This window comes from Erinaceus europaeus, chromosome 10, assembly GCF_950295315.1.
Source record: "Erinaceus europaeus chromosome 10, mEriEur2.1, whole genome shotgun sequence".
Classification (NCBI taxonomy): domain Eukaryota; kingdom Metazoa; phylum Chordata; class Mammalia; order Eulipotyphla; family Erinaceidae; genus Erinaceus; species Erinaceus europaeus.
In genome coordinates this window covers 104,028,590-104,053,335 of record NC_080171.1, presented here as the reverse complement: position 1 = coordinate 104,053,335, position 24,746 = coordinate 104,028,590, and the positions used below count along the sequence as shown (strand labels likewise).

The window sequence follows — 24,746 nt, the reverse complement described above, 5'->3', positions numbered from 1 at the left end:
AGTCCAGGTGTCCAGCCCCTTGTACAGGTAAGGCCAGATCTGTCACTCTGGGCACTTAAGAGATGGGAGTGCCACCTCCATGCTCACTGACCTTGCCATAGCACAGCGAGGTCCCAGGTATAGGACAGAAACAGAGTAAGATGACAGAGTTGCAAGGGGAGGGGTCCCAGACGAGGACCACACTTCTATACAACACTGGACTGGAAATGAGCTGTCTTGACTGCTGAGAATTCAAGTTATAAACATTCCTTAGCCACTCCTAAATGTACCATATTAACAGATTAAAGTAAGAATAGTCATAATTCTCAGAAAAGGCTTTGTTAATATACACCTGTTCAAAAACTTGCTTAAAAACTTAGCTAAAGGGAGTCGGGCAGTAGCACAGCTGGTTAAGTGCACATGGTGTGAAGCACAAAGACCGGCTTAAGGATCCCAGTTCGAGCCCCCGGCTCCCCACCTGCAGGGGGGTCGCTTCACAGGCGGTGAAGCAGATCTGCAGGTGTCTGTCTTTCTCTCCCCCTCTCTGTCTTCCCTTCCTCCATTTCTCTGTCCTAACAACGACATCAATAACAACAAAAAACAAGCAACAAAAGGGAAAATAAATCAGTATATTAAAAAAAAAAAAACTTAGCTAACAAGGGGCCGGTGGTGGCACACCTGGTTGAGCACATGTTACAATGCACAAGGATCTGGGTTTGAGCCCCCAGTCCCTACCTGCATGGGGAAAGCTATGTGAGTGGTGAAACAGTGTTGTAGGTGTCTCCCTGTCTCTGTCTACCCTTCCCTCTTGATTTCTGGCTATCTCTACCCAATAAATAATTTTTTTAAAAAAACTTAGCTAATGGGAGTCGGGCGGTAGCGCAGCGGGTTAAGCGCAGGTGGTGCAAAAGTGCAAGGACCGGCATAAGGATCCAGGTTCGAGCCCCAGGCTCTCCACCTGCAGGGGAGTCCCATCACAGGCGGTGAAGTAGTTCTTCAGGTGTCTTTACTTTATCTCCTTCTCTCTGTCTTCCCCTCCTCTCTCCATTTCTCTCTGTCCTATCCAACAACAACTACAACAATAAAACAACAAGGGCAACAAAAGGGAATAAATTTTTAAAAAAATACTTAGCTAACTATAGATTGAAACATTCATTAACCTGATAAAGAACCTTCTAAAATCCTATACAAACATTACACTTACTGTCAAAATATTTGAAGCACTCCTTTTAAAATCAGAAAAGGCAATGATCCCAGCTTGTCCATTGTTATTCAACCATTCCCTCAAACTAGCATCGCAAGACCTATGATACTAGGAATAAACCCAGTAAGATCTATGCAGAGCATTCTAGAAAACAAAATGATGATAGGTTAGGAAGGTGGTTCGGTGGCAGAGTTCAGGACTTGCATGCATGAGGCCCTGGGCTTGTACCCCCAACACCATATATGTCCAAGCAGTCCTCAGGGTCTTGCTCACGAAATAAATCAGTCTTAAATAAGTACATGTCCAATGCAGGTAAATCTAATATACATACTAGCTACTAGCAAACCTAAGGGGAGAACAAACAGACCTGACATCCCATGCACATCAATTGATCAACCAGACTGAAAACCAACAGGGAAATGTTGGTCTTGACAGACAAGATGAGGCCAGAGTGTGCAGTAATAGTACACCAGACACTCATGCCTGAGACACTTAACCTTCAGACATCCCAGGTTCAAGTCCCAGTCCCACCATATATGCCAGAGCGGAGCAGTGCCCTAGTTCTAAGAACTAAATCGTTAAACGCAAAACAAAAAAAGGTAGACTTGATATACTTAACATATACAGATCATTACATCCCAAAGCAACAGAATATACATTCCTTTTAAGCATACATGGAACATTCTCCAAGATATGTCAGGCCACACACAAGTCTTAATAAATTCAAGACTGAAATCAAGTAAAGCATAGTCTCCAAACCACAACGATATCAAATTTACAAATACGTGAACAAACAACATGCTCCTTCGTGAATAACCAGTGGTTTAAGAAATCAAGAGGAAAAGAATGTGGGGCAAATGAAAATGCACATGTATCATGTGCCAAAACTTACAGAATGCAGCAAAAATAGCTCTAAGGCCGGGTGGTGGCACACCCATTAAGCACATGCATTACAACATGCAAAGGTCCAAGTTCAAGTGGGGAAGCAGGTCTCTGTCCCACTGTCTTCCCCCTTACCTCTCAATTTCTCTATCCAATAATAATTTTTAAATGATTCTAAACCATAAGCTGAGCAGTGCTCTGGTAAAAGAAAGCAAAACTAACCTAAAACAGCTACTTGGACAGTGCACTGCTTTGCCATGTGCGTGATTTGATCCCCGCCCCGAATGCATTGAAGATAGTTTTGGTGGTGTGGCTGGCCAGCCTGCCTGGTTTATTTTTTTTTTAAATGTGCTGGGAGTTGAACCTGGGGCCCCTTGAGCCCTGGGCATGAAGGTCTGGTGCTAAGGGAATGGCAGGTAAGTGGTTCTACAAAAGCCTTTCATGCCTGTGGGTTTGAGGTCCCAGGTTCAAACCCCAGCACCACCATAAACCAGAGTGGAGCAATGCTTGGGTTGTTCTTCCTCTATCTGGTTCTCTTTCTCATGAAGATGTACCTTTTAAAAGGATATTTGCAACACCTATACATACATATTTCTAGCATAGGATTCACAGAATATGCACAGTACCCCTTTAAACCAATGAGAAAAAGACAACTCAGCATAAAAATAGGCACATAACCTGTATAAGCAGGTCATAAAGACACATCCAAATAGTTGACAATGATTACAAGACCAAAATGTCCCTGAAAGCCACCCTGAAATGCAAGACCACGGCGGCATTAGCTGCCGGAAACACTGAAACGTTAAGGCCCAGCTGAGAGTGTGGAGCACTGAAACCCACCCACTGCTGACCCCACTGATGACAATGAGGGGCCTCCACCGGCAGCTGATGTCTCCTGCTCTTTGCTGTCAGTCACAGCATCTTCAGGAAAGCCCTTCATTGCCACTCTCTCAGGCACCTTAGGCTGGACCAGTGATTCTAAGACACACCAGGCTCCCTGAAACCAGGGCGCATGCTGACTGAATCACAGAGCTGCCTGTGGGTGCACAGCATCTCAGAGGGCAGAGTGGGTGCCCAGAGCCCAGCTGTGGACAGAACCATGGCCAGAAGTTGCTGCAGAGAGGCGGCAATGCCCCAGTCCTCACAGGAAATAGGTACTGGAAGCTCTGCCCACCATTACCCAGCACTGACTGAAGCAAGGCTGGAGTTTGTATTACATGTCCCAGAGAATTATGGGAGCTCTGAGCCCTCCGGTGGGCTTCTGTGGGGTGGGGGTTGTGAAGGCCAGGAGGGTGGTCCTGCCAACACAGTCCCAGAGTCACTGGGAACAGGCTCCAGTTGGCCTCGCCCACAGTTCCACCTGGGCCCTGGCATCCTCCTCGAGGATGCAGCCTGAAGCCATCTGTGGAGGCGACAGCCCAGCCAAGGGGTGCATGGCCTACCGTCTGCTGGCCCCTGGTGCTAGCAGGGATCAAAGTCCAGAGTCTGGCCAGGCCGGGCAGAAGGAGCCAGCAGTCCTCAGGGGAGGTAGAGCGCCACCACCACATAGATGACCCAGCTGGTGGACACGAACACCCCAAAGAGGAGGCTGAAGAGCACGAGCCAGCGGGCCTTGTGCGAGGCCTCCTCAGCCTGGGCCAGGTCCCCCCTGCTGAGGGCAGCTCGGGTCTGCAATGAGACAGGACGGCAATGGGGTGAGCTCACCAAGGGGTGACACCCTGGGGGCCCTCCACCTCACCTCAAGTTCCCACAACCACCCTGAGGTCACTGTCACCCCTTGGTTGGGGTGACATGCCCGGGTTGCTCAAACCCAGGCCCTGCTTGCTCCCTTAGAGAATCACCAAGTCCCGGGAGGCCTTGACCTGTGCCCACTGACATAGCAGGAAGGACAGACGGCCATGCACCAATGAGGCAGGCAGTGGCGGTGGACAGTAGGAAGTGTAGGAAGTAGGCGGGTGAATGAATGGACAGAGGGGGGTCTGGCTGGTTGGTAAATGGGGGGTGACAAACAGGCAGAAGGAGAGAGGTGGGTGGGAGAAGAGGACGCAGATTGGACCCCATGGAGCAGGCCCTGACAGCCTGTCCTCATCAGTCACACCAGCATGGAGTACAGCCAGTTTCTCTAGAGCAGTTTTTGGGTTTTTTTGCCCCCAGGGTTATCACTGGGGTTCCTAGGGACCTACTGCTCCTGGAGGCCATTTTTCCTATTTTATTGCCCTTGTTATTGTTGTTACTGCTGTTGGATAGGACAGATCGAAAGAGGGGAGTTGGGCGGTACCACAGCGGGTTAAGCGAACATGGCACAAAGCGCCAAGGACCGGAGTAAGGATCCTGGTTCAAGCCCCCCAGCTCCCACCTGCAAGGGAGTCTCTTCACAGACGGTGAAGCAGGTCTACAGGTGTCTGTCTTTCTCTCCCCGTCTTCCCTTCCTCTCTCTATTTCTCTCTGTCCTATCCAACAACAACGACAGCAATAAGAACAAAAACCACAACAACAATAAACACAACCAGGGCAACAAAAGGGAAAAAAAAAAGCCTCCAGGAGCAGTGGATTCATGGTGCAGGCACTGAGGCCCAGCAATAACCCTGGAGGCAAAAAAGAAAGAAATCGAGAGAGGAGAGGAAGATAGAAATGGGGAGACAGACACCTGCAGACCTGCTTCACTGCTTGTAAAGCGACTGCCCTGTATGTGGGGAGCCAGAGGTTTGAACCGGGATCCTTACACTGGTCCTTGTACTTTGCGCATGTGCATGTAACCTGCTACACTAGTGCCTGGCCCCCTCCAGAGCAGATGTTGAGGGGCAGAGGCAGACAGAGAGAGCAAAGACCTCATAGCCAACTGCCTGCCGGGTCCCCCGCCCCACGTACCTCGTGAGAGTAGACCACAGCGATGAGCCCTGACAGCAGGCAACAGAAGAGGGTGACGAGCACTGACTCCATCATGTAGTCCTTAGGCAGGGGCCGGTGCTCCACGGCTGCGGGCGCTGCCACAGGGCTGTTGTACTGGGGGAGGGGCATGGTGTGAGGGGGTGCCCACCTGCTGACCCTTGGTGGCAGTGGGGAACCAGCTGGCCAGGGCCATGAAAGGCCACTCCATCCACCAGGCAAGGTCCCCCTACCTAAGGGGGCCCTCTCCATACCCTTGCCTGTCACGACCCCCAGGACTCTGAGTGCTGTCTCAAAATGCTCAGTCCCAGGTTCTCCATCCTGGGGGTTGGCTATACCCCCCCACTTTGTTGCCCCTGTTGTGGTTATTATTGCTACTGTTGATGTCATTCATTGTTGGATAGGACAGAGAGAAATGGAGAGAGGAGAGGAAGACGGGGAGAGAAAGACAGACACCTGCAGACCTGCTTCGCCTGTGAAGCGACTCCCCTGCACATGCGCCCAACCACTGCGCAAACCCCTGGGTTTGTTCATTATGATAATTGAGTCAAGTCATTGCCCCACCCCATGAACCCTGGAGCCCCTCACAGTAGACCCCTAGCCCCCTTCTCATCACCCCCTGCCAGCAAGTTCTGCAAACACTCAGTTCTGGACTCACCAGGCCGCCCTCCCCGCTGGGGCTGCTCCTGCCCAGAGCCCCTTCCCCTTCCCCCTCCAGGGTGCGCTCCTACACATCCTTCAGAACCGCTCTGGGAAGCCCCTTCCAGCCCACTGCAAGCAGAGGCGGCCCTTTCCTTTCCAAACTGGAGAGGCCGAGAGGAGAGGGGAAAGGAGCAGCTGAAGGCTGGGGATAAGGAGGGGTGCTCACCACGGGGAAGGGCGCGAAGACGGGCGGCGGGCTGGGCGCAGGGTAGAGGGGCGCAGGTGGCGGGTAGAGGGTGGCGGGCCCGGGCTGGAAGAGGATGGGTGCCTGCGGGAAGGGCGGGTACAGCAGGTGCACCGCCTTGGGGTCCGGGGGCGCGTAGGGTGGGGGCTCGCCCACAAAACCGATGCCGGGGAGTCCACCCACTGCCCCCTTGGGTCCCTGCCGGGCCTCGCCCACGGCCTCCGCCGGAGGTGCGGCGGCGGCAGCCTCCTCGGCTGGGGGGTCCTCGGGGGCCGCAGCGCCCGCCTCGGCCTCCTCCTCTCGGGGCTCCTCCTCGTCCAGAAGCTGCGGGCGGCACGGGAGCTGCGGGAGCTCGGGGTGCGCTGCGCTCCGGGGGGCCTCGGGCTCACCGCCCCTTTTCGTGTTGGTTCCTGGGAAGAGATGGCTGGTGGCAGAAGGAGCCCCAAGACGCCACCGCCCGGCTGGGCCTCCCCGCCAAGGCCCACCCCCACCGTCCAACCCGCCTTTCCCGAGAGTCGCTGGGACACCCCGCCTGTCCAGGCTTTAGGCGCCTCCAGTCACCTAAGAGAAGTCCGACGGGGCTACAAGAGCCGGGTGCGGGGGGGGGGGGGGGGTTGCAGACAGCTATCATGGTATCATGGTGAGATGAGAAATCTGACCCATGTGTTAACAACTGTAGACCATTAAAACACCCACCCACCCCCCATCAAACGATAATAAGAAAGAAACAAGAAGCAAGCAGGCTGGGCCGGCTAGAGTCCCACAACACCATATGCAAGCACCACAGCACTGCGGGGTACTTGGTGCTCTTGTCTCGCTCCCACTCTGTCTCTCTTCTCTGAGAATGGCAGTCATAGTGGTGAAGCCCCGGCAGCAAGAGACGGCAGCAAGAGACAGGGAGCACAGCAGGCACTAACTCACCAAGAAGAGCACTTTTTTTTTCTTTTTCATTTGATAGGACAAAGACAATTTGAGAGGGAAGGGGAGATAACAAGGGAGAGGCAGAGAGATACTCAAGCACCTGCTTCACTGCTTGTGAAGCTTCTCCCCCTGCAGGTGGAGACCAGGGACTTGAACCTGGATCCTTACGTATGCTGACATGTGTGCTCAACCAGGTGTGCCAGCACCTGGCCCCTTCAACACACCCTTAAGCACATGAGAGGACCCGTTTGAGCCCCCAGCCACCACAAAGGAACAACACCATGGAGAAGGGGAGCTTCAGGAGTGGTAGAGTAGTGATGTGTCTGTGTCTGTCTGTCTCTCCTATCTTTAAAAAATAAAAGTGCCTCCTGTTTCGAGCCCCCGGCTCCCCACCTGCAGGGGAGTCGCTTCACAAGCGGTGAAGCAGGTCTGCAGGTGTCTGTCTCTCCCCCTCTCTGTCTTCCCCTCCTCTATTTCTCCCTGTCTTATCTAACAACGGCTACATCAAAGATAACAGTAATAACTACAACAATAAAGCAACAAAGGCAACAAAAGGGAGTAAATAAATATTTTTAAAAATTAAAAAACTGCCAACAAAACTTTGGAGGGTGTGGAACTATACCCTATATATTTTTTAATCTGTATTTATTTATTGGGTAGAGACAGAAAGAAATCGAGAAGGGAGTGATAGAGAGACCTGCAACACTACTTCACCACTCCCAAAGCTTTTCCCCTGCTGGTGGGGACGGGGGGGGGGCTTGAACTCTGGTCCTTGAGCATTTTAACTAACATGTATGATTGTACACTCAACCAAGTGAGCCACCACCATGCCCCATACAATCTTTTTTTTAAATGTTTTATTTACTCATTTACTGGATAGAGGTGGAGACCAACTAAGATGGAAGGGGGAGACAGAATGAGAAACACCTGCAGCCCTGCTTTATCGCCTGAGAAGCTCCCCTCCCTGCAGTGAGGGGAGTGGCCTGGACCCAGATCCTTGCATATGGTAGCTTGGCACTCAGCTGGGTGCACCATCACTGCCCAGTACCCTGTAATCTTATAATCTTGTAAACTACTCTTAATCGCACATTTTAAAAAATTACCTGGAAAAAAACGCCAGATGAGAAATCGAGCAGGTGGGAAACCTCAATGATGAGGAGGAGGGAGGAGGAGAAGAGAGGAGGGGGGAGGGGAAGGGAAGGAAACTGGCTCAAGATCACACAGCCGGCTGGAATGCACCGACTGCCTCCAGGTAAGAGCTGATGGCCTGGGGAGGAGGGGCAGGTAGCCTTGACAGGCCGCCCTGAGACAGTGCTGAGGGGGCAGCCAGATTCCTGACTGGGGAGTGGGGAAGGCTAGTGCTCTGGAGTTGCTAGATCCTGACTAATCAGAGACATGGGGATCCAGGGGCCCCCTAAGGACCAGGGACGTTGTGAGCTATAGAGAACAGAACCCTGAGGCAGTGCACTGGGTCAGGCAGCACAAGGACCCGCACAAGGATCCAAGCCAAACACCCCGGCTCCCCACCTGCAGGGGGGATGCTTCCCAAGCAGTGAAGCTGGTCTGCAGGTGTCTCTCTTTCTCTCTCCCTATCTCCCCTCTCTCAATTTCTCTGTCCTATTCGATAAAATGGAAAAAACGTGGGGGTCAAGTGGTAGCGCAACGAGTTGTGCGCATGTGGCGCAGAGCGCAAGAACAGGGTAAGGATCCCAGTTCAAGCCCCTGCCTCCCCACCTGCAGGGGAGTCACTTCACAGGTGGTAAATGAAGCAGGTCTGCAGGTGTCTGTCTTTCTCTCCCCGTCCTCTCTCCATTTCTCTCTGTCCTATCCAACAATGACACCACCAACAATAATAATAACCACAACAAGGCTAGGGCAACAAAAGGGGAAATAATAGCCTCCAAGAGCAGTGGATTCATGGTGCAGGCACCGAGCCCCAGCAATAACCCTGGAGGCAAAAAAAAAAAAAAAAAAAAGGAAAAAATGTCTGCTATGAATTCATAGTGCTGGCACTGAACCCCAGCGATAAGGAGTGGGGGGGGGGGAGAAATAGAGAAGGGGGGGAGGGAAAAGGAGAGAGAGAGAGAGATGGCAAGGGTAGACAGCATAATGGTTATGCAAAGATACTCTTATGCCTGAGGCTCTGAAGTCCCAGGCTCAGTCTCCCAAACAACCATAAATCATAGCTGAACAGTGCTCTGGTGGGGAAAAAAAAAAAAAAGAACAGAAGCCTGAACAGGGTGGGGAAAGGCTCCTCAACCATGCCAGCCTTCCTCACTGGCTCATCATACATTCTGGAGGTACCAAGCAGGTATCAACAAGTCCTGAAGGTCCCTCGTGCACCCCCAATAGCATCCTGACCAGCTGGGCCCCCTCTCCCCCCAGCTTCAGGCAGACATAGGAAGGAGAACCTGGGAGACTTCCAGGAACCTGAAATCGGATGAGCATTCAAGGCCTGACTTTAGAGGTTCATTCCCTAAAGTTCTCCCCTTTTTGCCACCAGGGTTATTGCTAGAGTTTGGTGCCTGCACAACTCCACTGCTCCTGAGGCCATTTTTTTTTCTTTTTCTTTGTTTTTCATAGAACATGAGAGCCAGAAAAAGGGAGTAACAGAGACACACAGAAAGAGAGACACATGCTGCACTGCTCTACCACTTGTGAAGCTTCTCCCGTTGTGAGGACGGCTCAAGCCCACCATCACAACAAGCCAGAGCTGAGCAGTGCTCTGGTGGAAAAAAAAAAAAAGAGAGAGAGAGAGAAATAAAGGGGCTCCTGATCAGTTTGGGAAGCAGCGAGATGTGGAGAAAAAAGGAGAAAGCAGCTGGCTTACCTATCAGAGCACACAGATTGCGAGTGAGGAGCAGGGTTCGAGCTCTGGGCCACCACATGGGAGCAAATAGTGAAGCAGTGCTGTGGTGTCTTTTCTCTTCCTCTCCCCTCTCTATCCATTCCCCTCTATCTGGAGGAAAGGAAAGTGGGGTGGTGGTGACCACGAGAAGTGGAGCAGTGCAAGCATGAGCCCTAGGGGGTGGGGGGTGGGGGGCAGGGACGGAGGTGGAGGAGGAGGAAGAAGAGGAAGAAGGAGAAGAAGGAGAAGAAGAAAAGGAGTGGAGAAATGACTGCCAGCAGAAACAAAGTCTTCACTACAAGTCAGGTCTGCTTAAGTTTATTCCTGCCCCTGCCAGAGGCTAGGCACGCTGAGTTATTGGGGTGGGAGGCGGTGCCCCCCGGCAAACCCCAGCACCTTGTGAGATGTGGCGCCCAACCTCATCCAGCCCGCTGAGGGCTGCACTGTTTGAACAAGCAAGGCATCAACCAAGGGCAGGTGGGGCAAAGAAGTCAGTCTATGCCTCAGCCAGCAACTGCCTGAGACACAACCCCACCCACCTTGGAGTGCGCCCTGCCATGCAGAGACTACAGCCCGTCACTGAGCACCTATTATGGCCAGTGTTCTCGGCTCACAAACACAGTTTCTTTCACAAAGCCTGGAGAACAAGAGGCTCACAGCCCATGGATTGCTGAGTAGGTGCACCTCTGTGAGTCACATGTAAACGGAGGGCAATGACAGCAGGTAGCAGCAGCGAAGCAGTGAGCATTTACCCAGCCCTCGGTGCAAGCACAGACCTTAGACCTGTATTCACATTGAGCCCAGAGCAGGGTCCCTCTGTCTCTGTCCCCCCCATCAGCATAAGGAGGGTAAGAACAGGGGACTGGGGAGTCGGGCGGTAGCGAGCGGGTTAAGTGACCATGGTGCGAAGCACGAAGACCAGCGTAAGGATCTGGGTTTGAGGGGCCCCCCCAGGCTTCCCACCTGCAGGGGAGTCGCTTCACAGGTGGTGAAGCAGGTCTGCAGGTGTCTTTCCCTCCCTGTCTTCCCCTCTCTCCTTTTCTCTCTATCCTATCCAACAGCAATGACATCAACAACAATGATTACAACAATAAAAACAAGGGCACCAAAAAGGAAATATTTAAAAATCTTTAAAAAAGAACAACAGGGGACTGGCTGGTGATGCATCTGGTTATGTGCACATATCACCATGCATAAGAACCTGGATTCAAGCTGCAGGCCTCCACCTTCAGGTAGGACCCTTCACTAGCAGTGAAGCAGGCCTGCAAGTTTATCTTTCTCTCTCTGTCTCCCCTTTCCCTCTCAATTTCTTTTTTTTTTAAAGATTTTTAAAAACATTTATTTCCTTTTTGTTGCCTTTGTTGTTTTTATTGTAGTTATATTGTTGTTATTGATATTGTCATTGTTGGATAGGTCAGAGAGAAAAGGAGAGAGGAGGGGAAGACGGGGAGAGAAAGACAGACACCTGCAAACACGCTTCACCGCTTGTTAAGTGATTCCCCTGTAGGTGGGGATCCTTGTGCTTTGCGCTTAACCCACTTAACCTGCTACTGCCCAACTCCCTCCCTCTCAATTTCTTTGAAGGAAAAAAAAAGAGTGGGAGGAAGAAATGGTGGCCAGGAAAAGTGGGTTTGTAGTGTAGTGCAGGCACAGAGCCCCAGTGATAACCCGGGTGAGGTGTAAGAACAATCACTCAGGGAGAGTGGCTCTCAGGAGAGCAGTGAGCTCAGCTGTGCATTAAAAAAAAAAAACATCAGAGCAGAGGGTCAGCTGATTAAACGCTCATAGTAAGAGCAAGGACCGATGAAAGGATCCTGGTTCGAGCCCCCCCCACCTGCAGGGGAGTCGCTTCACAAGCGGTGAAGCAGGTCTGCAGGTGTCTATCTTTCTCTCCCCCTGCCTCCCCTCCTCTCTCCATTTCTCTCTGTCCTATCCAACAACCACATCTACAACAACAATAACCACAACAAGGCTAAAACAAGGGCAACAAAAGGGGGGAAAATAGCCTCCAGGAACAGTGGATTCACGGTGCAGGCACTGAGCCCCAGCAATAACCCTGAAGGAAAAAAAAAAAATCACCAAGGGAGTCAGGTGGTAGCGCAGCGGGTTAAGCGCACGTGGCGCAAAGCGCAAGGACCGGCATAAGGATCCCGGTTCGAGCACTGGCTCCCCACCTGCAGGGGAGTCTCTTCACAGGCGGTAAAGCAGGTCCGCAGGTGTCTGCCTTTCTCTCCCCCTCTGTCTTCCCCTCCCCCTCTCCATTTCTCTCTGTCCTATCCAACAACGACGACATCAATAACAACAATAATAACTACAATAAAACAACAAAGTCAGCACAAGGGAATAAATAAATGTTAAAAATAAATAAATAAAACGGGGGGGGTCGGGCTGTAGCGCAGCGGGTTAAGTGCAGGTGGCACAAAGCACAAGGACCGGCGTAAGGATCCCGGTTCGAACCCCGGCTCCCCACCTGCAGGGGAGTCGCTTCACAGGCGGAGAAGCAGGTCTGCAGGTTTCTTTCTCTCCTCTCTGTCTCCCCCTCCTCTCTACAACAATAAAACAACAAGGGCAACAAAAGGGAATAAATAAATAAATAAATAAATAAATAAATAAAAACGAACACTCCCATGTCTTAAGCTCCAAAGTCCCAGGTTCAATCCCCAGCACCACCGTAAGGCAGAGCTGAGCAGTGCTCTGATTAAAAAAAAAGAAAAGAAAATGTCCCTCATACCGTGGGAACACCTGTTGTGTGTGTGAGGCGGGAGTGTCTGCAGGGCTGCTCCCCCAGTTCTCCCGCCAGGGACTCCACACGGTGGGGGAAGGAGACAAGGACTTGGCCCAAGTTGCCATAGTCTTCTACCTGACCCTCCCCCCAGTTCCGGTGCGGGCTGGGATGCCTCCACAACTTGCGAACCCGAGAAAAGAGTTTGCAGGCCGGCACCCCGCTCTCCTCTGTCCCCTTCCGCGCCCCCAACCCCAGTCCCGGGCCCTGCCTGCGCCCTCACCTGCGTCCATGGCGCGGGCTGGCGTCCCCCAGCGGCTCGCCTTTCCCCTCTGCTCGTGTTTCCTGCGGCAGCCGCTCTCCGGTTAATAATTGACCGCCTCTGGTGACGCGACTGGGCGACAGGTGGCCCCCAGCCCGGGCTGCGCAGGGCCCCGGGGAAGGTCGCGCGCAGCCAGCCGCTTGTCCACCCTGCTGCGTTGGGGCCCGAGCCGGGGAGGAGGGGCCCGGAGTGGGGGCGCGCGCTCGGCGCTCGGCGCTCGGCGCTCGGGAAGGCAGGTCGGAGCCGCAGGTGCGCCTGCTGAGGACCTGCTCGGAGGGGCCCAGCTGCGGGCACTGGGGCTGACAAGGAGCGGGAATCCGCAGCTAAATCGTGCTTGTTATTTTCCCCAAAGGGCGTTTTGGTGAAATCGCCTAAAGCTTAAAACTTGGATAGAGGGGGTCGGGTTAAGCGCAAAACACAAGGGCCCGCACAAGGATCCTAGTTCGAGCCTCCGGCTCCCCACCTGCAGGGGAGTCGCTTCACAAGTGGTGAAGCAGATCTGCAGATGTCTATCTCTGTCTCCCCCTCTTTGTCTTCCCCTCCTCTCTCCATTTCTCTCTTTCCTTTCCAACAACGACAACATCAATAACAACAACTACAACAATTTTTTTAAAAGGAGAGGAAGTAGGGCGGTAGCGCAGCGGGTTAAGCGCACGTGCTAGCCCCCAGCTCCTCACCTGCAGGGGAGTCGCTTCACAGGCGGTGAAGCAGGTCTGCAGGTGTCTTTCTCTCCCCCTCTCTGTCTTCCCCTCCTCTCCATTTCTCTCTGTCCTATTTAACAACGACGACACCAATAATAATTACAACAACAATGAAAAACAAGGCAACAAAAGGAAAAAAGGGGCAACAAAAGGGAAAATAAATATAAAAAATTAAAAACAAACAAAAAACATGGATGGAGCTCCTACTTCCTGACACTTACCAGACTGGAGAATTTGGACACCTTTCACAATTTGTAACTGACAGTAATGGGGAAAGATCACCCCAACATCATTTTGAAATAAAAAGGCAAGGCTGCAGGGCATAGCAGAGTGGTTAAGTAAAAAGATCTTCATGCCTGAGGCCCTGAGTTCCCGGTTTCAATCTACACCTCCACGATCAGCCAGAGAGAAGACAAACGCAAAGTGAAGTTGTCAGGCAGTGCCAGGGACTGGGTCCAGGTCCTCATTCTATCGCCGAGCCATGTCCCCAGCCCATTTATGAGACCAAAATACTCACTTGCTTTGTCTTGCTCACTTCACTGTGCTGACCTCATGCCGGTGGAGGGATTTGAACCCAGGAGACTCACAGGTGCAGAGCTCAAGACAGCTTCCTTTTCATTGTTGTTCTAATAGATGTAAGAAAAATTTAGGGGGTCAGGCAGCAGCATACCTCATTAAGCAAAACAGAACAAGAAGCAAACAAATAAAAAACACAAATTGTCAGATTACAAAACAAAGTAAAAACTGTGTTATCTATAAGAAATTCAATTAAATGTGAAGGACATAACTACTCGGGAGGTGCCACAGTGGCTAGAGTGCTAGGCTCAGAAGCATGAGGACCCGAGTTCAGACCTGGCAATGCATATGGCAATTAGTGCTCTGGTTCTCTTTCTTCTATGACAAATAAACAAATCTTTTTTTTTTTTTCCTTCCTCCAGGGTTATTGCTGGGCTTGGTGCCTGCACCATGAATCCACCACTCCTGGAGGCCATTTTTTTTCCCCCTTTTGTTGCCCTTGTTGTAGCTTCGTTGTGGTTATTATTATTGCCCTTGTTGACGCAATTCATTGTTGGATAGGACAGAGAGAAATGGAGAGAGGAGGGGAAGACAGAGAAGGGGAGAGAAAGATAGACACCTGCAGACCTGCTTCTCCGCCTGTGAAGCAACTCCCCTGCAGGTGGGGAGCTGGGGGCTTGAACGGGGATCCTTACGCCGGTCCCTGCGCTTTGTGCCACATGCGCTTAACCCACTGCGCCACCGCCTGACCCCCATAAACAAATCTTTTAAAAAATGTTATGGGGGGCCAGGTGGTGGTGTACCTGGTTGAATGCATATGTTATAATGTGCAAGGATTCGGGTTCAAGCCCCCATCCCCACCTACAGGGGAAAAGCTTTGTGAGTGGTGAATCAGTGTTGCCGGTGTCTCTGTCTCTCTCCCTCTCTAGCACCCCTTCCCTCTTGACATCTGGCTGTCTCTATCCAATAAATAAATAAAGATAATTAAAAATTAGTCAATAATTTGTTCTGCTTTATATCTTTTTTAAAAAAGATTTTATTTATGAGAAAGATAGGAGAGAGAGAAAGAACCAGACATTACTCTGGTACATATGCTGCCGGGGATTGAACTCAGGACCTCATGCTTGACAGTCCGATGCTTTATCCACTGTGTCACCTCCCAGACCACTCTGCTTTATATCTTAACTCTTTTTCAGCCACCAGGTTCCAGATGCTACCATAATGCCAACCTGACTTCCCTAGGCAGATGTGTCCTGGAGCCCTGCTTCCCTAGAGCTCTGCCCCACTAGGAAAAAGAGACAGGCTGGGAGTATGGATCCACCTGCCAAGACCCATGTTCAGCAGGGAAGCAATTACAGAAGCCAGACCTTCAATTTTCTGCACCCCATAATGATCCTGGGTCCATGCTGGTCTAGCTTCGCTGGCAGGAGACAGACGACCAGGGACTCATGGCTGAGCTGTACGCAGTATCTCTTTATTCATGCGGAAAGCTGCACAATCTAAGCCAAGCTAAACTAAACTAAAACTAAAATGACAATCCTGTATATATATATATATATATATATATATATATATATATATATATATATATACTTGCCAAGTAGGGTGTAAACAGGATGTGATGTAAAAAGGGTGGAGCGAAAAGTGACTGGTGCAAATCAGGGTGTACTATGAGAGGGGGTGGAGCAAAAAGACATCATGAACCAGTGGGAATTAAAGCAATGCCCTGCAGGCAGGGCAGTGCTTCGTTAACAGTGGTTATGTAAATAGAACACAGTGTTAAGCAGGGGGGATTAAACCAATGAAACAGAAGGGGTTTTTAGAAGCAGAATTAGAAGCATACCAACAGGTCCATACTCCCAGAGGGTTAAAGAATAGGGAAGCTATTAGGGGAGGGGATGGGATATGGAGTTCTAGTGGTGGGAGTTGTGTGGAGTTGTACCCCTCCTATCCTGTGGACTTGTCAATATTTCCATTTATTTATTTTTTAAATATTTATTTATTAATGAGAGGGATAGGAGGAGAAAGGGCCAGGCATCACTCTGGCACATGAGCTGCCAAGGATGGAACTCAAGACCTCAGGCTTGAGAGTCCAGTGCTTTAGCCACCTCCCGGACCACTCAATATTTCCATTTTATAAAAAGTTAAGAATAAATTAGCAATAACAAGGGCAACAAAATGGGAAAAATGGGCTCTAGGAGCAGTGGATTCAGAGTGCAGGCACTGAGCCCCAGGAAAAAAAAAAACATAAACCTCTATAGTGGAGCTAGCTTAAGATGAAACAGAAATATCTCTGACGAGTCACATTTGTAATTAAAAAATTAATTAATTAAATTTAAAAAGATGTTATGTGCACCGCCTGTGAAGCGACTCCCCTACAGGTAGGGGAGCCAGGGGCTCGAACCGGCAGCATTCTGCTGGTCCTTGAGCTTTGCGCCACCTGCACTTACCCTGCTATGCTACAGCCCAACTCTTGGTTGAAATATTTTCTTTTTTTTTTTTGGCTAAAGAAGTTATGAGATTTGTTAGTATGCTTCTAAAAACCCCTTCTGTTTCATTAGTTTAATCCCCCCTGCTTAACACTATTCTATTTACATAACCACTGCATTCTATTTACATAACCTCTGTTAACAAGCACCACCCTCCCTCCAGGGCATTGGTGGTTCAGTAGTAGAATTCTTGCCTGCTCTGCCCCCTCTCCTTGTCATACCCTGATTTTCACCAGTCACTTTTCTCTCCACCCTCTCTGTGTCGCATCCTGTTCCCACCCTACTGGGCTAGTATATTTATAAGGACAAGATTGTTTGTAGTTTAGTTTAGCTTAGCTTGGTATAGATTGCGCTGCGTCCTGCATGAATAAAGAGATACTGCGTACAACCCAGCCATGAGTCCCGGGTCGTCTGTTACCCACCTGTGTGAAGCCAGCCCGTTGAAAACAACATATGGTGCCTACAATGTGGGACCGGACCTGCACAACTCCCAGATAAGTGAAGACTTTGCCTACCTATGCACTATGGTCTTCTCTTCTGCTTACGAAGAGGTTTGTCAAAGCCTCTACTGTTTCATCATGAGACAGTTACTCTGTCTCTTGAACATTTTGCTCTGGGCCACATTTTGTTTCCCTGACCGGGAACTTTGGTTTCTTGAGACCCTAATCATAGAGCTTGGGAGATGCAAAGAGATTTCTCCTTGGACTTTCTGGAGTCCCTCGCCCATGTTTCCCGAGGAGAAGGACTGCATTTTGCTCCGGGCCACAGTTTGGTTCTTTATGACCGTGATCATTGACTGTGGGATATACATGGGGATTTCCCCTGGGACTTTCTGGACTCCTTCTTGAATGTTTCCCATGGAGAAGGACTACTTTAATTTGAGGAGCATTCTCGAGTACCCTGGCAGTCCCCAAGAATGGAGACACGTGGTTAGTTCTACTCTCCTAATTGGATTCTTTCTTCTATGGGAAGACACTTTTTTTTTTAGGTTTTTTTTTTTTAAGAATACATATATATATATATATATATATATATATTACTTATTTATTCCCTTTTGTTGCCCTTGTTGTTTTATTGTTGTAGTTATTATTGTTGTCATTGTTGTTGGATAGGACAGAGAGAAATGGAGAGGGGAGGGGGAAGACAGAGAGGAGGAGAGAAAGATAGACACCTGCAGACCTGCTTTTGGGAAGACGCTTTTAAAAATGGGTGCCTGAAGCAATCCTGCAGGAATAGTCAGAAGCACCCCAAATGGAATTTCAAGTAGCTTTTTGGACTAGGATGCCCTCCGGGGACTCATGATACTACATGGTGAGATCTGTATAATCTGGTTCAAGTTGCGTTTCGTAAGAGAGTGATTTGAATGACTGAATTTTTGCTTGACATTGACTTAAAAAAAAAAATGCTGGACGCAGCCATGATTTCTAGAGACATCCAGAAACAATCCAAAATATTGTTTTTTCCCTCCTTTGATTTCTTTTTTATGTCTTGGCATAAATCTGAAATGTTTAATCCTGAAACGGTATGAGTTATGGGTGGGGCAGATAGTGCAATGATTATGTTAATTATTCTCATGCCTGAGGCTTCTACTGTGGTTCTTCTGTTTACCTTTCCACATTATATTGAGTTCAAACTGTTTAAACAACCTTAAAATCATACTAGAAAGGACTTCCAATTATAATGGAGTTATCAATTATAGTAAACTTCTAATCTGCTACAAGTTTTGTTTGACAAGTAAGTGAATTTCAGCTGTCAAGTCTTCACATGAAAAAAACATCTACTCAAATGGAATTCCCGGAAATCCATTTGGAACCCTGTTCTCTGACATCACCCACAAGATGGAATGACTACAACACCACAGACTCCAAAGCTCACTCTACAGAAAAGCAGAATTCCGGTGGCCGACATTCCCCATTGAGACAGACATGCAGCGTTTCATCCCTTGGCATTTTCTTCTGTGGTCATCTACTTTGGACTGACACTTCCATCGGACTTACTGGTACACGCTGCTGTGTTTCTCAAAGACTAACTTCAGCCAATTGCCTTGAGACTTTATAGACCATGTCCCCTCGCCTGCAGGCTCTGCTTCCAGAGGTAGAAAACTCTCCCTCCTTATTAGGTTATGCCCACAGAGGCAGGAAACGCCCTTTGAGGCAAGAGATGCCCCCAGAGGTATGAAGCACTCCCAGAGGCAAGAAATGTCCTTTCGCCTGCTAGGCCTTGCCCTTTGAGGCAAGAAACGTTCCCCTTGGCATCACACTGGTTATTGCTGCTAGCCTATTTTGTTTTCCATGTCTTATGCCAGTTCTTTTGAAAATGCCTGTACGATATAGGTTTCTGTTCACCCCACAATCCTGATACTATGGCCATTAGTTAAAAAGAAAGGGGGAATTGTTGGTATGCTCTAAAAACCCCTTCTGTTTCATTAGTTTAATCCCCCCTGCTTAACACTATTCTATTTACATAACCACTGCATTCTATTTACATAACCTCTGTTAACAAGCACCACCCTCCCTCCAGGGCATTGGTGGTTCAGTGGTAGAATTCTTTCCTGCTCCGCCCCCTCTCCTTGTCATACCCTGATTTTCACCAGTCACTTTTCTCTCCATCCTCTCTGTGTCGCATCCTGTTCCCACCCTACTGGGCTAGTATATTTATAAGGACAAGATTGTTTGTAGTTTAGTTTAGCTTAGCTTGGTATAGATTGCACTGCGTCCCGCATGAATAAAGAGATACTACGTACAACCCAGCCATGAGTCCTGGGTCGTCTGTTACCTGCCCGTGAAGCCAGCCCGGCGAAAACAACAGAGATTTATACTCCATGGACTACTACTCTGCAATGTAAAAAGGTGACAGTGTGTCCTTTGGGACAGAATAAGTGGAACTGGAGGTGAGCAGGCTCAGCAGAATAAGCAAAGAGACGGAAGGCGACCAGTGGATGGTCTCTGTTAAAGAGCGAAATCAAACCACCATCCACTGCAAGGAAGCAAAAGATGTTTATTCACGAATTGCAATCCGGGCCGAGATGGTGACTGGTGTTAGTCTACCAAGCTCGACCCTGAACAAAGCTCAAACCATACAATTTATAGGAATTCAGACTACACTCAGGGAGGGGGAACACATCACCTTATCAGCCTATATCCAATCATTTCAAACTTAGCAAAAGCCTGATCTATTCAGAGCAAAGCATGGGCTAATTCAATCAAACCAGACCAATAGTGGGGGTCACCACATTCCTTTGCTCTTTGTTGGGACCACCCGGCCATCTGTTTGTAATTCATCAGGCCATCTGTTTAAACTACCTGGTGACAGTATTCCTATGCAAAGGTCATGAGGAGGTCTGTCCGCAGCAGGGTCTGTCAAAATAATTGATGTCCTTTTAGGTTCTGTTGAGGGGAAAAGGGCAAGGAATTTTCCACCTCACTGGGCAGGAGGGCAAAAAGCAACTATATTTAAACTATTCTTAAAACTCAAACTCAAAAAGCAACTATACTTATAACTATTCTAGAGTTACTGCCTCTAACAGTCTCACTAATGTGGAATCTAGAGAACGGACACACATGCCAACTTGCAAAAAAAAAAAACAGAATGAACTGTCTCTAAGATTTTTGTAAGAACTATGGTTATCTTTAAGGTGGGAAGGTGAGAACAAAGAACTTTGCTGGCGGGTTCTGTGTAGAGCAATACCTTGTGATCTTACAATATTGTAACACACTATTGATCACAAATTTAAAAAATGAAAAAATAAAGAAATGTTATAGGCATAGATTTGAAGTAAAATGATAATGAAACATATACTGTGCAAACAGTAACCAATTGAAAGCTCGAGCGTTCATAACAGGCAGTCTCTGGGGTCTGGTGGTAGCGCAGCGGGTTAAGCGCACATGGCACGAAGCACAAGGACCTGCATAAGGATCCCGGTTCAAGCCCCGGATCCCCACCTGCAGGGGGGTCGTTTCACGGGTGATGAAGCAGGTCTGCAGGTGTCTTTCCTTCTCTCCCCCTCACTGTCTCTCCTCCTCTCTCTGTCCTATCCAACAACAACACTAATAATAATGACAACAAGGGTAACAGCAAGGGCAACAAAATGGGAAAAATGGCCTCTAGGAGCAGTGGATTCGTAGTGCAGGCACCAAGTCACAGCAATTACCCTGGAGGCAAAAAAAAAAAAAAAAGACAACCTACAGCACAAGCAATATTATCAGAGCTAAATAAGTACGTTACAAAATCATAAAAGGGTCAGTTCTCTCTCTCTCTGACAGAGAGAAACTGACAGGATAGAGAGGAAGAGAAACAGAGACACCTACAGCCCTACCTACTTCACCACTTGTGAAGTTTTCACCCTGTAGGAAGGGACCAGGGGCTTGAACCCAGGTCCTTGCACACTGAAATGTGTGTGCTTAATCAGGTGCGCTACCACCTGGCCTCTGAAAGGGTCAGTTCACCATGAAGCCATAACAATCTTGAAGGCATACATACCTAGCAACAAAGCTTCAAACTGCCAGAAGCAGAACTGAAGAGTTAGACTGGAGAGCTCAACCCTGGTCTCTCAGTAACTAACCCCACACCAGCATAGAGGGCAGCGCAAGGGGAATCAGGACCTGATGGAAATGCTGTGTGTGAACCGTGGTGCTGGATGCATGACTGCACATCTGCTCAGAGAGCAGAGCTGGTACCCTGGGGGTGTGGGCGTGCTGCTGACTCATCTTGTAAAGGTTACCAGGTGCCAGGGTTGGGCTCAAGTCTTGTCCCTGTAAGGGAGACGTTTCTTGTGTGGTGGAGCAGGGCTGCAGGTGTCTCCATTTCTTTCTTTCTCCCTTTGTATTTCTGTGTCTCATCCTCTAACAAAAAAAAAAAATAATAAAAAAAAAGTGACCCAGGTGCAGTGGCCAGAGTTTGAATCCTTTGAATTCATGTGCTGAAGTAACACTCTGACGTTCTTGTTTTCATCACCCCTCTCCCTCCCTCCTCTCTTCTCTCATTAATAGTAGAAAGCACATCACAAAAAGTAGATTTTAGGGGCTGGGTGGTGATGTACCTAGTTGAGTGCAATGCTCAAGGTCCCGGGTTCTAGCTCCCTGTCCCCACCTACAGAGGAAAAGCTTTGAGAGTGGTAAATCAGGGCTACAGGTGTCTGTCTCTCTACCTCTCTATCTCCCCCATTCATCTTGATTTCTGGCTCTATCCAATAAATAAATAAAGATAATAAAAAAATTTTAAAACTCTACACTTTGAAAAAAAATTTTTAAATGGGAGTTGGGCAGTAGCGCAGCAGGTTAAGCGCACATGGCACGAAGCCCAAGGACTGGTGTAAGGATCCTGGTTTGAGCCCCCAGCTTCCTACCGGCAGGGGAGTCGCTTCACAAGCAGTGAAGCAGGTCTGCAGGTGTCTACCTTTCTCTCCTCCCTCTGTCTTCCCCTCCTCTCTCCATTTCTCTCTGTTCTATCTAACAAAAACATCAATAACAACAATAAAAAACCCAAGGGCAACAAAAGGAAAATAAATAAAGAAATATAAAAAATATATTTCAACCAGGATTTGGGCATGGCCTCCAGGAGCAGTGGATTTGTAGTACAGGCATTGAGCCCCAGCAATAACCCTGGAGGGAAAAAAATGGAGATGTGCAGTGGTAGTGTGCAAGTCTTCTATATCTGAGGCCCTAGAGGTTCTGTGTTCAGTCCCCAGCACCACCATATGCCAGAGCTAACCAGTGATCTAGTCTCTAATGAAAATGAATTCTATATATTTATAACAATAATAATTATTATTACCAGAGCAGTGCTTAGCTTTGGCTTATGGTGGTACTAGGACTGAACTTCTGTTGTGTCACACATGAAAGTGTTGTTCTACTTAATGGTCAGTGCTATCTCCCCAGTTCAATAAATAAATAAAGGGGGTTGGGGGAGTGACTCACCTGGTAGAGCACACACACTACTATGCACAGGACCTGGGTTCAAGTCCCCGATCCTTGAAGTGGGGAAGCTTCATGAGCAGCAGCGCAGTGCAGCTGGTGCTTCCTCTTCTCTCTTTCTCTCTCTCTATCTCTCTTATTTCTGTCTCTCACACAAAAAGAAAAGAAAGAAAAGGGGAAAAGATATGGCCCTGGGATTGGTGGAGTCATGCAGGCATCGAGCCCCAGTGGTAACCCTGTTGAAAAGAAAGAAAGTTATTTAGAACCCAACTGTTCAAGGGAAATGACTCAACAGTACTGCCCGTGTGAGGCCCTGGCTTCCTTCCCTTGACTGGGACTGCTTCAGAGGGGTCGGGAGATATCTCAGTTGGCAGAGTGTGCTCACTTTATCATGCATGAGGACCCGGCTTTGAGATCCCAGCCACTACATGAGAGCACCTGCATGCGGGAAGCTTCACAAGCAGTGGAACAGTGCTGTGCTGTCTCTCCCAGTCACCCTCAGTTTGTATTATTTATTTATTTTGGACAAAGACAGAGAGAAATTGAGAGGGGAGAGAGGTAGCGAGCCACCTGCAGCGCTGCTTCACCACTCATGAAGCTTCCTCCCCTGCAGGTGGGGACCAAGGGCTTGAACCTGGGTCCTTATGCACTGTAGTGTGTGTGCTTAACCAGGTGCTCCACTGCCTGGCCCCATCACCCTCAATTTGAAAATAATTAAATGAAGTCCACTGGGAGTGGTGGAATAGTGCAGGCACAAAGCACCAGTGAAAATCCTGTGGGTGCAGGGAAGACAGCATAGTGACTATGCAAGACTTTCATGCCTGAAGCTCCAAGCTTCCATGGTCAAATCCCAGCACCACCATAAGCCAGAGTTGAGCAGTGCTCTGGTGTTTCTCTCTGTATCTCTTTCCTTAAAAAGTAAAATAAGGGAGTCAGGCGGTAGGTAGCACAGCGGGTTAAGCGCAGGCGGTGCAAAGCGAAAGGACCAGTGTAAGGATCCTGGTTTGAGCCCCCGACTCCCCACCTGCAGGGGAGTCGCTTCACAAGCGGTGAAGCAGGTCTGCAGGTGTCTGTCTTTCTCTCCCCCCTCTGTCTTCCTCTCCTCTCTCCATTTCTCTCTGTCCTATCCAATAAGACCATCAATAATAAATACAACAATAAAAAAAAACAAGGGCAACAAAACAAATAAAATTAAGTAAAATAAATAAAATAAATAGGGGCCAGATGGCGGAGCATCAGTTTGAGCACACATGCTACAATGCACAAGGACCCAGGTTTGAGCCCCCGGTCCCCGCCTGCCTGGGGAAAGCTTTGCGAGTGGGAAAACAGTGCTGCAGGTGCTTCCCTGTCATTATTTCTTTTTATTTATTTATTTTTTTGCTTCCAGGGTTATAGCTAGGGCTCGGTGCCTGCACTATGAATCCACTGCTCCTGAAAGACATTTTTCCCATTTTGTTGCCCTTGTAGTTGCTATTGATATTGTTGTTACAGCTGTTGTTGTTGGATAAGACAGAAAGAAATTGAGAGAGGAGGGGAAGACAGAGAGGAGAGAAAGATAAGACACCTGCAGACCTGCTTCACCACTTGCGAACCAGCCCCCTGCAGGTAGGGAGCTGGGGGCTCGAACTGGGATCCTCACTCCAGCCCTTGCGCTTTGTGCCGTGTGCGCTTAAGCTGCCGTGCTACCGCCCAGCTCCCTCGGTCTTTATTTCTATCTCCCCGTTCCCTCTCAATTTCTGACTGTCTCTATCCAACAACTAGATAATTACATAACCATTATGCTGTCGGTCTGAGCTTACAAATAGGTAATTAAAAATTAAAAATTAAATAAATAGGGAGTTGGGCGGTAGCACAGCTGGTTAAGCGCACTTGGTGCAAAGCACAAGGACGGGCAGAAGAATCCCGGTTCACAGGCGGTGAAGCAGGTCTGCAGGTGTCTATCCTTCTCTCCCCCTCTCTGTCTTCCCCTCCTCTCTCCATTTCTCTCTGTCCTATCCAACAATGATGACATCAAGAACAACAACAACTACAACAATAAAACAAGGGCAACAAAAAGGAAAATAAATATTAAAAATTTTTTAAAAGCCACCTTAAAAATTAAATAAATAGAAACTTGTAGCAAAAAAAAAAAGAGAGAGAGAGAGAGAGATAGAAATGAAAATGACAATAAATGCTACTCTGTCGGCAACCTGATTAACTTTTTATTTATATTTGTTTATTTATTATTGGATAGAGACAGACAGAAATTGAGACAGGAGGGGAGGTAGAGAGAGACAAATAGACACCTGCCGTCCTACTATTCGTGATGCTTTCCCCCTGCAGGTGGGGACCAGGGGCTTGAACCCAGGTCTTTGTGCACTGTAGTGTGTGCGTTTAACCAGGTGTAACAGCACCTGGCCCCACCTGGTCGACTCTTTAAGTGTTGGGAAAGCTTTGCAAGTGGCAAAGCAGCGCTGCAGGTGTCTCTCTGCCTCTCTC

At 48.9% G+C, this 24,746-nt stretch overlaps 1 protein-coding gene across 1 annotated transcript; it reads right to left on the bottom strand.

Annotated features, from left to right (window-relative positions):
* Positions 1-1,778: 1,778 nt before the first annotated feature.
* On the bottom strand, positions 1,779-12,621 carry PRRT1B (proline rich transmembrane protein 1B). The gene is made up of 4 exons (XM_016191372.2): positions 12,612-12,621; positions 5,820-6,247; positions 4,934-5,068; positions 1,779-3,733 (listed from the first exon to the last, which is right to left on the bottom strand). Exons 1-4 carry the CDS (start codon positions 12,619-12,621, stop codon positions 3,584-3,586), a joined length of 723 nt encoding a protein of 240 aa, XP_016046858.1. The 3' UTR covers positions 1,779-3,583.
* Between the last annotated feature and the right edge of the window lie 12,125 nt (positions 12,622-24,746).

Bases quoted from the DNA above. Each gene is read 5' to 3' on its own strand.
- PRRT1B (XM_016191372.2), bottom strand. The intron at 5,069-5,819 runs GTGAGCACCCCT...CCCCTCCCCCAG, and splicing joins TCTTCGCGCCCTTCCCCGTG to TACAACAGCCCTGTGGCAGC. The intron at 3,734-4,933 runs GTACGTGGGGCG...GTCTCATTGCAG, and splicing joins CTGTGGTCTACTCTCACGAG to ACCCGAGCTGCCCTCAGCAG.